We start from the raw sequence: 16,756 nt of genomic DNA on the forward strand, positions 1-16,756 counted from the left end.
TCTGAGAGCTGGGTCAGAAGTAAAACACTTTACCAAAGACTAGAGGACCGCAGATATGAGAGTCCTGAGAAAGATTATAGGCGTCAACAGATGGTATCGATGGTAATATTATATCAAAAACGAGGATATTAGGAAAGAACTTGACATTGTCAGCATCCAGGAATGCATTAGCAGAGCTAATCTCAGGTGGTATGGTCACTTAAACAGAATGGGCAAAGAAAGATTAGCAAAACAACCCAGAGGAAGACCAAGATATAGGTGGATTGATACGGTACAAAGTGCCTTAGACGATAGAAATATAAGATCTGATAACGTTGGAGTCTTGACAAGTAACAGACTGATTTGTAGGAAAATCTTTGATAGAAAGTTGGTAATGATGTAATTTTTTTCATGTAGTACTATCATATCCTATGCACCCCTTGAGGATACAAGGCAGGAATTTGATGTTGATGATGATGCATCTTTTCATCCGAAAAATAAGGTAGGCGTTTTATTTTGTCCTTTATACCAGCTGCCTCTCTAATGTCTCAAAGAAATCTTGCATTACTATGGTGCTTCAATGAGTCTATAGATGCAAAGAAGTTGTATTTTCCGTTTTTTTTTTTTTTTTTTAATTATCTCCAAATTCCTGGCATGTACCCCCATAATGTACAGGATATCATGATGTACTATCATAAAAGGCATATCATTGCTAACTGCCTATCATTTTTCCTCCAAATTAATCAGTTATCTCTTTAGACTCCAATACTATCAGATCTTATATTTCTGTCTGTTAAGGCACTATTTACTATATCAATCCGTTAGATCTTGATATTCATCTAAGTCTTTTTCCTACCATCCTAGAAAAGAAAACTTTTTTTTTTGCTAATCTTTCCTGTAGCACCTGAAATTACCTCTACTAACATTCCTGAATGCAAACAGTGTCAAGTTCTTTCCTAATATCCTAGTTGTTAATATGGTATTGCCATTGATGTCATCTGTTAGAACTCTCATAACAGAGATTTAAAGTCTTTGATCAGTGTTTTTTGTCTAACCCAGCTCTCAAATCCATAAATTAAAATTGGTTTGAGCACTGTCTTGTATACAGTTAATTTAGTGTTTTGACTAATTTCTCTCTTATTCCATTTAAATTATTCAGTTGACTTTGAACCATACCAGTTTTGCTAATCATGTTGTCTATTTCATATGTATTTTGCCATCTGCACTAAAAATTGAGCCGAGGTAGCTCAAATGTTTTACTTATTCTCCACCCCAGGTACTCCATTCAGGATGCAGTTGATATTTTATGTACCTGTATATTTCCATTATCCATCGTTTTATTACTGATATTTTCATACCAAATTTAGTGACATTTAATCAGTGTAGTCATCTAACAACTTGTACTAGATTTATTTAGAAGTATAACATCATCTGCATAAAGTAAAGAGCTGAGATTAACATCCCCAACTTTAATATGAGGTTTGATGCCACTTTCCTTCATAATGTGGACCATAGAGATGATGAATAACAGTTGAAAAAATGTATAGTTCGCCCATCGTTTGTAGGTCCCTGGTTCGCATCTTTCCAAGAATAGTCCATTCATGTTGAAGGGGAGAAAGAAATAAAGGACGTCTGAATTGGTCGCCAACACACGAAATCGAGTGCTTTATAGGTAAAATTTTCTAATTGTTAAACAAGCAATATAGTTAACTACAATAATCATAAAAGAGAAGTTAATTTTCCGACCGGTAATAATAAACAATATCGGACAACAACACCTACCAAATGGCAAATTACAACCCACGCAACGCAACAAAAAGAAAACTACTGAACTACTTAAATCAGTTAACACGTGGCCAGAAGAAACAATTAAAAAATTAATACCGCAGTATGCCCGCGCACCCAGAATTTATGGCCTGCCAAGAGTACATAAAACAGACATGCCATTATGTCCAATTGTGGAAGGAATCGACAGTCCGAATTACTACTTAGCCAAAAAATTAGCCACACTCAAGGAATTGGTTGGTCATTCCCCTTCCTACATAAAAAATATACAACAATTCATAAACAAAATTAAAAACATTACACTCAACGACCAAGATCTATTAGTCAGCCTTGAGATAACTTCCCTTTTCACCAATGTCCCAATCAATGATACTATCTTACTCTTACAGAACATATTTCCACACGACATCACGGCCCTCTTTGCCCACGTACTCTGCTCCAGATATTTCGTGTGGCAAAACAATTTTTACCTTCAAAAAGAGGGTACAGCCATGGGCTCACCACTCCCCCCCCCCAATAGCGAACTTTTATATGGAAGACTATGAGCAACGAGCTCTAGAATCAGCATGCCTAAAGCCCAAAATTTGTCTCAGATATGTCGACGATATTTTCGCCATTTAGCCCCACGACTGCGAAGCACTAGATACATTCCTTAGCCACCTGAACAAACAACACAAACGCATTCAATTCACCATTGAAATGGAAAAAAACAACTCTCTTCCTTTCCTAGACACTTGTCACATGTCTTCCCTCTGGCTATCTCTCCTTCTCAGTATACCGCAAACCCACACACACACACAGGCCAGTACATACACAAAACTGCTTATCACCACCCAACACAAAAACTAGGGGTCATGAGCACCCTTAAACACAGAGCTCAAACCATTTGTTCAAATGAACAAGTTCTTAACCATGATTATGAGACCATCAAACGTACCTTTATAAAAAATGGATACAGTATAAAAACCATTCACAAGATCCTCCACAAAGATACCACTAATAACAAAAAAGTTTCAAGAATGCTCTTGCTATACCATATGTTAAAGGCATTTCAGAAAAAATAGACAGAACGGTACACAAATACATCAAAACCACCTTTAAATCCCCGACAAAATTAAGACACCTACTCAGTTCTTCCAAGGATCCCCTGACACACCTAGCCCACTTAGGGGTTTACAAAATAGATTGCACATGTAACATAACCATACATAGGGGAAACAGGGTGAACCATCCCAATCAGAAAGGATGAACACAAACGACACATAAAATACCTCCATTTTGGAAAAACTGTCCTTTCTGATCACGCACTCCCAAGCATACCACAGAATTGATTGGAAAGGTACCAAGTCCCTACACCACACCGAAACCTGGTTCGAGCGGAAATTCAAGGAAGCATCTGAACAACGTAGATGTAATTTACCTCTATATTATGCAACAACATGTAGCTTGGTTCTTATACACATCTATCCTTCTGATGATGACCTCAATACAGGAGTCAAAACATCAAGTTATTATTTTATTATTAATCAGTAAAATAATATTTTCAACACGTGTGTTTTGTGTCCCTAAATTCATAAATGAGTGCGTGTAACCTTAAAAGAAAGAGTCAATATATTTACTAATATTCATTAAGTGACGAAATATGCAGGAAGCAAAATTTGTGAACCTGCACCATTGTGTGATTTTTTTCCATTAAAATATAAAAAATAACAAAAAAGAAATAAATAATAAAAATTAAATACATTTCTTTTAAGATAAAAAAATCTACTTAGTCTTAAAAGATTTTAAATTTGTTTTCATTATTTCACGCCCCCCCCCCCCCCCCCACAACAAAACTTACGGCTCCCAAGGAGTGGGCCCTGGCCCACAGTTTGGGAAGCACTGCCCTTAGAAGATACAAATATAAGATATGATAAAGTCAGAGTCTTGACAGGTAACAGACTGATTTGGAGGAAAATTGTGGATAGGAAGTTGGTAATGATGTAAATTTTTCATGTAGTACTATCATATCCTGTACACCCCTTGAGGGTACATGGCAGGAATTTGATGATCATGATGAAAATGCACATCCTTGTCTCACGTCTGAATTAGCATCAAATCCTGTACCAACTTCAATTCTAACTGCTGACTTACAACTCAAATAAAGACTAAGTATTGCTTGATATAACGTCTCATTGACAACATAGAACTAGCATATGGAACTTCCCTCTTGGCACCTTGTCACATGCCTTTTCTAAATTTACGAAACTTAAAAACAAATCTTTGTTATATTCCAAAGATTTCTCAACTATTTGTCTCAAAGTGCAAAATCTGATCCTGACAACCTTTATTTGTCCTGAATCCAGTTTGTTCTTCACCAAGCTTCCCATCTGCAATCCTTCTTAGCTGCTTTTCAGTATACTTGCATAATTCATACCAGGAACATTCAATATTGGAAACACATATGTAATTCTCACATTTAGTTTTATTTCCCTTTTTATAGATGGGTACTATGAGAGCTCTCCCTTCTGAATTATACAATACAGTAAAACTTTTGTACCTCTACATTTTAGCATTTCTAGCCAAATTCCATTCACTCCAGCTGTCTTTGCACATTTCAGGATTATGGTGGCTTTTCTACTTCAAGTATGAATATATATTCCTGACTGCATTGTTGGGTGTTTTCTACCACCATGCGAACACTGGTTGTGTCAGTTAGCAATCTCACAAAGTAATTACTCCAACAATCTAGAATATCTTTATTTTCGGTTTTCATATTACCTTTATCATCTCTGATTTCTTGTACAGAGATCTTTCCTCCATTCCATAGCTTCCAGAATATTCTGTCACCTTCCTGATATTTATTTTCTATGTTCTTACCAAAGTTTTCTCATGACTTTTGTTTAGCTAGTTTTACACACACACACTGTTTCACTTTTACACTTGTCCCTGTATTCTCTAAGAGGACAAGCTGACTTATTTCTCAGGATCTTTTGATATGTTTTCTTCTTTTCCTTCTCTACTTCTTTAACTTCCTGAGTCCACCATGGACTTCTAATTTTTCTATCCTTGCAGATAACCTCCCCACATGTGCTTCTCTAGCTGAATCAATCAATGTTTTCTTCAAGGTTTACCAATGAATCTCCACGGTTTGGTTCCTGTTTTCAAACTCATTTTTTCTTAAATAATGTTTGTGTATTTTAGTCCAGTTCACATCTGAAAGCTACTCAACTTTGATTCATTTTAAAACTTTCTTAAATACTATTCTTTTCAATATGAAATTCAATTTTATCCTGCTCAATACTAAATAGTGATCACTTCCTATTTCAAATCATCTGTATACTCGTGTCCTGAACCAGTGGGAAAACCTCACTATCAACTATACATAATCAGTGAGACTTCTCTCCATGTGAATTTGTGCACATTTTTATGTTGGCACATCAGTGTTAGTAACAACTAATTCATGTCCTGAACAGAATCTAGCAGGCACTTACCATTATTATTAGCTTTGCTCTTTACTTCAAATTTTCTCCAGACATTTCCATATGCCCGGTTAATCATGGTGTACAAATCCTTTACCTAAGTGTAAGCAACCAAAAGCATGAATGTAATATATCTCCAAGCATAAGCTATTTGCTTAATCCAATGTAGACCTTAGTCTTCCTAGAGGAAGACAAAGATATAGATGGATTGATGTAGTTAAGTCTTGGAAGAGAGTGTCATTTGCCTATGATAAAACTCTTGTTTTACTATGCTTTCCTCTAATTGAGATGTATCCACATCAAGGCTGGTACAATAGTTAAGAAAAAATCAGACCAAAAGGATTCTATGTCAACTCCACTCAAGGATAATGGACTTACGAAATTTCCAGTGGCAGATATAGTATTAGTGTTCTTGAAGGAGTCTCTGTAAAATGGCCAGTTTGTACAAAATGCAAAATCCAGTGTTAACAAAGAACTTCCATGTGTAGAGGCTTAAGTGCTGTGAGGACATCATGTTGGAGGCTTAATGGATTGTTTACAAACACTCAGAAAGGATTAAAACAGAATTTAATTCTTCCTTAGTACTTGGTAAATACTGTGCAGAGATAACGGTGAAAGTTTATCTTCAGTAGTTAGCAAGAATGTAGACTGTTTTTTGTAAATGCAGGAACAAGATTATATTTCCTCAGAATTCTAATATCTGGTTCATAGAGAAGAAGAAGAAGAAGAAGAACCCTAACGCTTAAGAATGAAGTTACAAGGGATTAGATTGTAGCATTTGGTAATGTGTTGAATTCTCCAGGAGTTTCTCTTGGAGATATATCCAAATAGATTCTTCCACTCTTTGATTATATGACCAATCTACTGGTGACTAATTTTTGCTGACACCAGAAAAGTGGAGGAATTGACAAAGTAAGCTCTGCTGAGCAAAGGCTTAACAAGGCCTATTTTCCTGGGATGGATGATGGATTGAGTCTGAATAACACCTACCAGTAAAGATCACTTTGTGATGGAGGTAGACAAAATACCTGAAAGGAAAAAGGAAACAAACCTAAAAATTAGAATGTCTAAGAAGTAGTTTCCATCATTTATGTTTTTTCCCATGGTATCATTCCATAAAATATGGATGTGGCCAGAGGCCAAAAGATATTCTCAACCTGAGTATCACAGGTTATAAAGACAGTTCTTTGTATTTTGCCAAAACATGTTTTTTTTTTTTTTGATAAAGGACAAAACTGTTCTATATTAGCATTCAAAAATGATGAGGAAAAAAACTTCACAATGCTAGGAGAATTGATACAATTCTCAATTAACACAATTGGTCTTCAGTGAATACCTTCTTCATGAATTTTGGGTAAATTCACAAAGAAGTTAAGTAGAAAGGACAAATGTATAAAACTAATCATTTATGACATTTTTTCTGACCATGGTGAACTGCCATTATAACGAACTTCTACTAGATTTGAATAAATTATAAGTAATTGTCATCTTATTATATATCACTAAATGTAAACTGTATAGTGGAATCCAAGTACTTACAGAGCATATCCTTTGAGTATCTTCTAGAAGGGGACCGTAACATTTTGATATTTTTCAAAATCACTGCTCGGATTAGTAATTTGCTATGCGCAAATGTTGAAACAAATGGTAGTGATACACTGTAATAGCAAAAAGAGGGTGTCTTATTCAAGGGAATGAAAAAATTTGAAACCATTCAGTTACTAATAAAAATTAAGAAAGTTACATAGAACCATATGAATTTCCAACTTTTCAATAAAGAGTATTAGAAAAATATTATAATGACTTCTTATGCCCTTGCATTAATAATTAAATAGGATGTACTTACTTGGAAAACATGAAACACTCGCATCACCTTGTGAAAGAGCCAATAAAACAGATTCTGTTACAAGTACAAACTGATGATTTTAGTTAGCTGTATTAATGGTACAAATAGATGCAACAAAGAAAACGATAGCAAAACAGAGTGGGAAAGCTGCAGTTCAAAACTAATTAGAAAATATCCTTAATAACTAAGTTATTATATGAAATTATAATCAAGATACAACACTGTTTTCAAAAAAGTAGGAATTCTTTTGGAGAAACAATAAGGATGTGCTTGTAAAGATATGGCTTTTGATTGGCTTCTTATCATTAACCTTTTGCTAAACTTGTTATAATGCTTTTAAGACTTAATTTTAAATTTGTAATTTTCTTTACTCTGGGATGAAAAGGAATAAAAATCGACTTTCTTCTGCAACTTTTACACTATAATCCTTGGATCAAACACATTCTGCTAGAATGAATAAAATACATCTAAAATACCAAAAATTAGTAACCCTTATCTGCTCACCTAAAAATTCTCTCCATTTAAGACCCGTCGTTCTTAACCTGTAGTGTGTGCACCCCTGGGGGTGCGAAAAAGCATTTCCAGGGGTGCAAGAGAAGTTTCTAAATTTTGACCCAGATTCGATGGATGACAGCTATTTAATAAAAGATGATCTTATAGAAATAAGAGCCAATGCAAGTATTCAAATGGAATTTGAAAAACTGGACTCAGAACAATTCTGGTGTACACAGTTAGAACCTTATCCACAGCTGGAAAAAGCAGCATTGCAGACACTTTTACCATTTGCCACCACCTACCTGTGTGAAATGGGATTTTCATCACTTTTGCACATAAAAACAAAAGCCAGAAATTGCTTAAATGCAAGTGATGACTTACGCATGGCTCTTTCAAAAAAGGAGCCTCGCTTCAATAAACAACAACAACAACATAGCCATTCAAAATTGAGATATTGTTTTGTATGTATATGTAAATGTATGTGTTTACTTTTCAATAAATAATCTTGCAATAGATGTAATTTCCTAAATAAAGAAATAGAAACACATTTTTCAAGGGGTTGTCGATCACTAAAAAGGTTAAGACCCACTGATCTAGACTATCCTGGAGTCAACAGTATCCTTTGCTTCTGCAAGCTAAATACTTCAGACAAACAGGAAAAAACTGCCAATATCCATCTAGAAGAACACAGAAGATACATCCTTCATCTACGCTACAGTCATTCCATGATGCAGGCCATACCATGGATAAGGATCAATGGATCCAGTGTGGTGGGGGGGGGGGGCCTTCCTCCTATTCAAAAACAGATTTAAATCATAGATGATTTCTGGAATCTGTCACAGCACTATAACATTCCCCAAATTTAAATACATTTGGCTGCATCACAATGCTAAAAATCTGGGAGACTACCATTTTCAGACCTTCAAGTGTACATCACACTCATAGAGGATGCCAGTTAGACTATAAGAGTCTGCCTTTATGATCAATCTGTGTTTTCCTTCCTACTAGTGTGCCTGTGTGTGTGCGTGTTCGATATATCTCTTAGTGCCTATGAAGATGCCTTGGTGGCCAAATATTGGCTTAGCTAACTATTAGCTTTAGATAAGTTTTATGCCACTAAACATTAACGTGAGTAATAATCAACATCCAAGCATCCATACCAGATTAGGTAAATCTACCACACAGAAGAAAGAGAGAGAGACTTCCTTTCACTCATTCATAAATTAAAGAGGATTTTTAAAGCATAGAGGAACATGTCCTCCAAAATTGTAGTTAAGTATATAATTATAATATGCCAGTCATACACATCTGTAAAAATACCTGATTTTTTTTTTTTTTAACCCAAATGTTCAGAGACCTTTCATTTCTAAATTTCTGTGTTTATAGTTTTAGACAAATTTTCTTTGCATTACTGTTAGTGTTGCCACTTGAATTCCTCTCTTTTTAATTACTGCATTTGCCAATTTAATCAAGCACTTGATGTGCTACCTCAAAAAATGCTTTTTACAATTAAGCACAAATTTCAAAAATGTTCTACTGAATATTCTGCAGCAGTGTTTATATCACACAGACACAAAATAGAAATTTTCAATTCTTGATTAAAAATTATACCGTCAAAGATCTCTAGAGCAAATTCACGGGAAGACTTTGCAACAATTTGTTATAGCAGCATTTGAAATAGTGAGAATCAAATGTATTTATGCATATGTAATTAATTTCATTCTTAATATCTGTATTCCATTCTTTCACTAATGTATTATTCCAATAATCTTTTACATACTCAGCAAAGTTCATAGCATTCATATCAAGTCCACTACATATTGTAAAGCAGCGTCATATAGTAAGGTTTTTTAATGCACTCCCCTTTTGAACAGCATATAAACAGTAAAACTGATCACAACCATATTTTCTATGACGGTTTTAAGTATGGTTAAATATAAATTAACTGAATGTGAATTAATGAATGTGAATGATGTTTCATCTTGCAAGTGCAACCAACTTCAACTGGTAAACATTGCTAAATATACATTAACATCACACTAAACATACAACTGGAAAAGATCTTAGTTTGATTCTCATCATGATGATAACAGGTGTGCAGAAATTTCCTGAAACTTAGTTTAATGTTGCTCCAGAATAAGAAAAATAATAGAAATAGCAGAGCTTATTGGGTGATGGAGCTACCCCAGCTATCCAACAAAAGGCTTACATAGCAGTAGTAGTTACATGAAACAGCAATTTAGGAGTGCTAGATCTGGCCACAGAATCAGAAGATGTGTCATTTTTTTTTAACCTAACCAAGGTAGCCAACATTGCCTCTGACTGGGGAGAGTAAGCATGCAATTTTCACTTAGGAGAATGCCAAACATGAGATTTTTGAGCTAAGATAGAATATATACAGCAGTTGATTATGATAAGCTTATAACACATTTTGAAGGGCAATGGCAGGAAAATCTGCAAAATAAGGGTGTTACATAAATGGGAGAAGGAATATCTGAAGGAAGAGAAATCTGTGGACTCTAGGTTATAAGGATAAATCAAGTAGAAATTAGACTAATAGTAGTATCAGAGCTCGACAAATACACTCACCCAAGAAGAGTAAATTTTGCCACTGGCAAATCAGAACAGACAGGGATGGATATAAGCAAGGCTGATGAAAATATAGAAGAGAGTAGTAAAATCCAGGAGAAAGCAGGTGACTAGCAACATGCCACAAGGCTCTGTGTCTGGACCACTGCTGTTCATTTTGTACATAAATGACACAGAAATTGATTTGATGAGAAATATTCAGTTACTTGCTCTTGGTGCAAAATGGAGAAGTAAATTGTTAGTCAAGGAGACGAAGAGAGCTTGTAGGATGATTTAATAGGCTGACGGTATATGTGCAGATAATGTTTAATGCAGAAAATGTGTAAAGTTACAAACTGTGTACCACACGGGCAGAATTGTACTACAGTAAACTGATGAAAGTGGAGGGTTTTTTTGGGGGGGGGGGGGGGGGTTGGAAGACATATTTCAAAGGTAGATTCATAGGATTACTGGTTATTAAAGAGCATATAAACAACTTTCATGTTTTATAACATAAGGATGATTGTGATCATATTCCACAGTAAATAATGATCATAGCAGTATGTATATAGTAAAAATGGTATAAATGGATATACATAAGAATGTATATAAAAGTAGTTCTAAAAAGAAGAAAGGTGTACAGCAACAAGCAGAAAGAGAGTAAAGAAGTTCGTGAACACTAAATAAAAAAAAAAGCATTGAAGTGATACAAGAAACAACATTGTATAAATAAAAATAAAGACTATATATATGGTTATAGATATTAATTTTTCATAGAACTTTAAAAACAAAAGAAACATTTCCTGAGTATGATAAAATCTGACTGAATGTATTAGAATTCAGACAGATTGTGAATATGGCTGAAATAATGACTGCACTCATTCATAAAATGATTGTAGTCAATTAAAATGACTAATAGTGAGACCAGCATTATAGGCATATCATCATCCCTCAATAGAAAGAAGTGTGTGAGATGACTATGACCAATACAGGTCATAGTCATCTCTGGTTGAACTGAGCAAGAACAACTTCCTCTGTTCAAACCCTGCACACACACACTAGGCCACCATAATTTAATTTCAGACTTAATTTGGTAGAGCTTAATGTCTCTCTATTTCAATGTTACTGTCACAGGGATAAAAGTTTATGTATGATAATCTGCCAGTAATCAAGTGTATGGTACAAATAGATGGTAGACATATGAGAAACAAGCTGACCTAGTTGCAGTATCCACAGCCTCATTTCCCAACATGGCTTGGAATCCAATAGAAGCATACATCTAAGTGTAACTTCCATAACAGAGAGAACATATTGGATTTGAGAGAGCCCTGAACATTTCCATTGCTCAAAACTTGTTATTACCTGAAGAGAACTTTGTGGGTCTGAATATATTATGCACCTTGGGTAGCAATGCAATCTGATGTATTTTAAGGCAAGCTCTATCACACACAGCTCAACTGTAAAGTTGTTATATTATAGTGGGATCTAAACAGATATTATGCTGTCTTGGAAGGCAGCAGATCCCACTAAGGTCTCTGACAATGAACCATAATTGTAAAGAGAAACATCAGATATTCTCTTCTATGTGCTTGAAAGACCTGCTGGTAGACAACAGGAGAGGTGGAACATTTCAATAGCTTACAAAAAGAAAAGCTGCATGGTAATATGCATGAACATGGTGGTAGTATATTTAATAGATCTGTGTTATGCTGTCCACCCAAATATCTAAAGTTTGTAAGAGCTTTTATTAGCAAACCAAAAGGTTTTATGTCAGTCATGAGTGCTGTACAGATTCTCCCATCATGAACAAAAAATAGATGCAATGGGTCTGACAAGGATTTTTTGTTGCATACAAAAGTCAGCTGTTGATGTCGAAGTAACAAATGTGTTTATTTGCCTCAGCATACAGACTACGAATGGGCGAAGTTCAAAATGCTCCAATTGTAATTCTGGTGGCTTGATGCATCTAAGACAGGGTACTCTCTCTGGCAGAAGCATTACTTGGGACCCATAACCAGGGCTTCAGAAATCCAACTTAAATCTACTAGCTAGAAAAAAAATTTTACTTGCCCAAGGTGTCAGCCTATTTCATATAAATTTTGTGATAGGTGATATTTTAAAAAAACTAAATGTTATGATTGATGACAAAAAGTAATTTTTATTTGTTACAACATGACACATATGTACCCCACAACACAGCTCATTTATGTTTATGTTCCATATAGCATTCAGTGTATATTTTCTTGGTCGCAAATACCACTTAACTGATTTGTTTGAACAAAATCCTGCAAAGAAGGGCAGTTTGTATGTATCATCATCATTAAATAACAGTGTTAAAAAGCCTTTTCAATGCATAAAATGTTCAAATATTTGAGATGTGAACTGTGATAATAAGCTTAGGATAATACTATATTAGAATTGCACACCTAGATATATTACAGTATTTAATAAAACTGTGCCAGTTTTTACTTAATAAAACTGGCACAGTTTATTTATTTAATAATTTATTTATTTAATTTATTTAATAAAACTGTGCCAGTTTTTACTTTCTGTGTTTATATTACATTTATTTTCTTAATAAAATTATGTGAGAAAAGCACATTTTGTTTTTTTCAAATAACAGACTGTCTATGACATGTATTGTGGATAATGGGATACAGATGTATAGTCAATAATGAACTAAATTAATGCATGATTTCATTATAAAATGTATTTACTGGAAATAACTGTACTTTAATTTCAATGTATTCATAATATAAAGAACTTACTTGTTTTCCTTGAAGCACACAAGATTTACTGTTTCAAGTAAGGCACCATAAGAACAATATGTAATGGCTGCTCATTTTTGTAGATTCATGACCAAAACAAAAACCAGAAATATGACACATAAGGAGCATGCATGTTGTGAGAAGAACACTATGGAATTGCTTGGAGAGAAATGAGGGTTTTTGGAATTCGATAATAGACATTAGAAATGTCTTTTGGACAGAAAGAAAAATGTTCAAAAGTTATTATGATACAACAATGACAGGACAGCTGTTAGGAGGAGAAGATACTGTGGATTGAAACTTTTATCATTTTTTTAAATTAAATAAAGTGGCTATGACCTGGTTGGAAAAAACTTTTTTAATTAATTTAATTACTGGCAGCCTCCCATAATTAAGGAACTTCACAGTGAATGTGTTTTTTTTTTATTATTATTTTTTTTGGGGGGGGGGGCAGATTATGTGAAGAATAACATAATGTAAATACATTTTATAAGGACGCTGAAACTTCATTTGCCACTTGTCTCATAACTTGCCAGTGGCAAGTGGACTGGAGCCCTGAACATAACCAATTTTGATCTCATCAATGTCCTGTACAAATGAAGCAAAGAACATTATCACCAACTAAAGATGGAAGATAGGGTGTGATGGGTGTTCATTGTTTCATGGCACTTATCTCACAACTTATCGTCCACTGTAAATGGGAAAGAACTAAATCACCTACAATTTGCTAATAACATTATTCTTTTAGGAAATTCTGCAGAAGAACTTCAAGAAATTATCACTGAAATCAAAAAAGTAAAAAGAGAAGGGTAAATTACACAGAAATGATATTTCTGTATAAGGTAAATCTTATCATAGTATTCTTCTTATTCCATGAATGCTCCTTATGTTAATTTTGGGAATAGTTATTATTATGGAAATGATTATGAAGGGAGAAAAATTCTGTGTTTTCAGTTCAGACCTATCAGGTATGTGTACAGATGTCATAAAAACAGAGATATGCAAGTTGTCGAACTGTGTCGCACAGACAACAGACAAGAGTATACAAAAGAACATGCAGGTAGCTTATTGTGTGCGTATATGAATTCTAAGAGTATCAGAAACTAAGGGATAGAGTTTGTTGCCTTCATCAATATGTTGAGACCTCATATAGTAGGCATTAGTGAAACCTAGCTATCAGAATTAGACATACTAACTGGTATCAAATGTAAAGGGTACAGGATAGGAGAGGAGGGGGGGGTGCGCTACTAATGATATCGGATGACTTGAGTCCAGACATATAATTGTTACTAGTAACAGTTATTCACATGGCAATGAGTTTGAAGCCATCTGGTATGATGTGGAACCTAATGACATCAAATATATAGTGGGTGTTGTTACAGACCTAGTGGATCAGTTACTAGTGATGAAGAAACGCATCGCCAAATAAAGATGATGGGCACAAAAAGAGCAATCATAATGGGGGACTTCAATTATTGAAACCCTGATTGATAGCACTAAAATCTCATGAGAAGAATTAAATGGAACCTATTGAACTTGCAAGACAATTTCCTCAAGCACATATTACAGAGGGAACTCATGGTCAAAGATTGTTAGATTTGATTATTGTTATACCCTGATAAGTTGGAACATAAAATATTTTCTTATCATTGTATAACAGAGCAAACACACAATAAGAAACATTATACCATGCTTGCCTCTGAGTATTAAAAGAATGCATTATAAATATATCAAATATTTTATACTATGAGAAAACAAATAAGTATGCATTTTGTACCACTCACAAATTAGTTAAATAATAATGGAAGTGTAGACCTTTAGCAAAGTTTAATAGAGCATTATGTACTAAGAGACATAGAATGTTAGCACAAGTTCAAGATGGGGGGGGGTGAATTCCAAGGGTCACGGAGCAGCAATGCGAAGGAGCTGTTCGCCCCAAGCAATCGCACGTGGGATATAGCGGAGAAAACTGGACGTCGTGACAAGCCCACGTGAGTGCGTTGGGTGGACATCGCGAAATGCAAGAATCGCCGAGAAAGAAAGGTGAAAATATAAGGGTCTAGCAACCCTGAAAAAAAGGCTTTTTTGTTCCTGGATCTCCTGGTGTTCGGCTCGCAGTGTCATGAGCAGGTGAAGGGTGGCAGTGCCTCCATTCCAGAGGGTTTCGATAGAGGCAGCGGTGGAACTAGACGTAGTATCTCCACGGAAGAAATAAGCCTGGCCGTCCATAGAAAGCCAGATTGGAGCACATGGACATTTCGTCTAAGGAGAAGCAGATTCCAGTAGGCCTTTAACACGATGCAGAACCAAGGATAGATAGACTTTATTTGTATTTTGTTGATTGTGAATGAATGATTTGTGCCACGTTGTTAAACCAGAGGAAGGAACATTAGTGAATAAAAGATATAATAAAAGATATAAATGCTATCTTGTGTGGTTTGATTGAACTACTAAAAAAATAGAGAGTTATTGTGATAATCATGCATGATTAAGGTATTTAAGGGAAAATATAAGAAATCTTACTTCAGAGATTTACAGTTTAATCAGTTTGAGTATACTTATATTATTGTATTGTTCTAATTCTATTCTGACTGTCAGGAACTCCCTTAAGGTGGGAATTAAGCTTATTGTATTGTATGCACACATTTATAATATCTAATAAACCTTGCTTTTGTACCCAACTAAGATTATCTGTGATTTCTGGAATCCGATGCACCGCTTATAAAAAGTACTACGAACCTAGGCGGGAGACTAGAATAAGAATAGATTTTGGCCACGTCTGCATTATTACATGGTATCACTTAAGTACTGTCTTGAGATCACCTCTTGATTGACAATACTGTTTAATCTAAAAGCGCTAAGTGGTGCAGCAAAATATAAATTTCTTGGTGTTTTACAAGGGATTGATCTCAGACAATCTGATACTCAGGTATCGGCTCAATCTCGAGGCAATTCCTTTGTCCCCCAGATGTACCATGTGATATCCGAATGAGAGTTTAATGGGGATTTGATCCAAAGACTAAAGGATAGATATATGAGTAGAAAGTATGACACAACATTATATTGTCACAGGGTGTTTCAGTTAACGACAACTATTCTGGTTGGTGACAGTGATCATGCAGTACTCACTTGGGAAGTGGCTAAGTTTATGAAAGTTCCATTCAGAAAAGGTTACATACTGAACTACAAATCAATAAATTATGACTATCTGAGGAGTATGATGGGTTCTACATCATGCTATCAGTTGTGATGGGAAGGGTATAGACAGTGAGTGAGAAGTGTTTAAAATATACTTAAATGGTGCGATATCAGAATGTGTCCCTAGAGTTCAAAGAAAGAGAAGTGAAACGGATGTGCAATCCACTTAAGCAAGAGATTCATAAGAAAGAGATGATGTGGAAGAGATACCATGTGCAAAGGATGCTGTCAGTCATAATTATAAGCAGCAGGCCAGAATAGTCACATGTTGTACAAAAAGCTAAGTCTGAGTATGAAAAGAAACCAGCAAGCTAAAGATAACCCAAAAGAATTTTATCATTATTCATTTCAGTAAAATTATGGAGACTACAACTGTGTTAGGAATAATTATTTAATTTCTCAATGTTTCAATCTTCATATTAAGATATCTAGAGAGAGAGAGAGAGAGAGAGTGTCTGTATGTATGTATATATATATATATATATATATATATATATATATATATATTAATGTTCATTATTTACTCGGTAGAACTGTATATAAAAAAGGAATTAAATGACTTTATACCGAGAATGACAAATTTATTTTTAAGATACAACTAGTTTCGTTGAAATACAACTTCTTCAGGTATCACTGGTAAAGAGTAAAATAAAAAT

At 34.7% G+C, this 16,756-nt stretch overlaps 1 protein-coding gene across 1 annotated transcript in view; it reads right to left on the reverse strand.

Annotated features, from left to right (window-relative positions):
- Positions 1-16,756, reverse strand: part of LOC150102348 (poly [ADP-ribose] polymerase tankyrase-like) — a 1,002,656-nt gene that overhangs the window by 821,078 nt on the left and 164,822 nt on the right. Inside the window, 2 exon segments of the mRNA XM_090399561.1 lie at positions 6,765-6,794; positions 6,796-6,883. Coding sequence (XP_090255687.1) covers positions 6,765-6,794; positions 6,796-6,883 — 118 coding nt within the window.

Source organism: Typopeltis vanoorti, chromosome 10 (assembly GCF_054136105.1).
Source record: "Typopeltis vanoorti isolate ZY-2024b chromosome 10, IOZ_Tvanoo_1.0, whole genome shotgun sequence".
Taxonomy (NCBI): domain Eukaryota; kingdom Metazoa; phylum Arthropoda; class Arachnida; order Uropygi; family Thelyphonidae; genus Typopeltis; species Typopeltis vanoorti.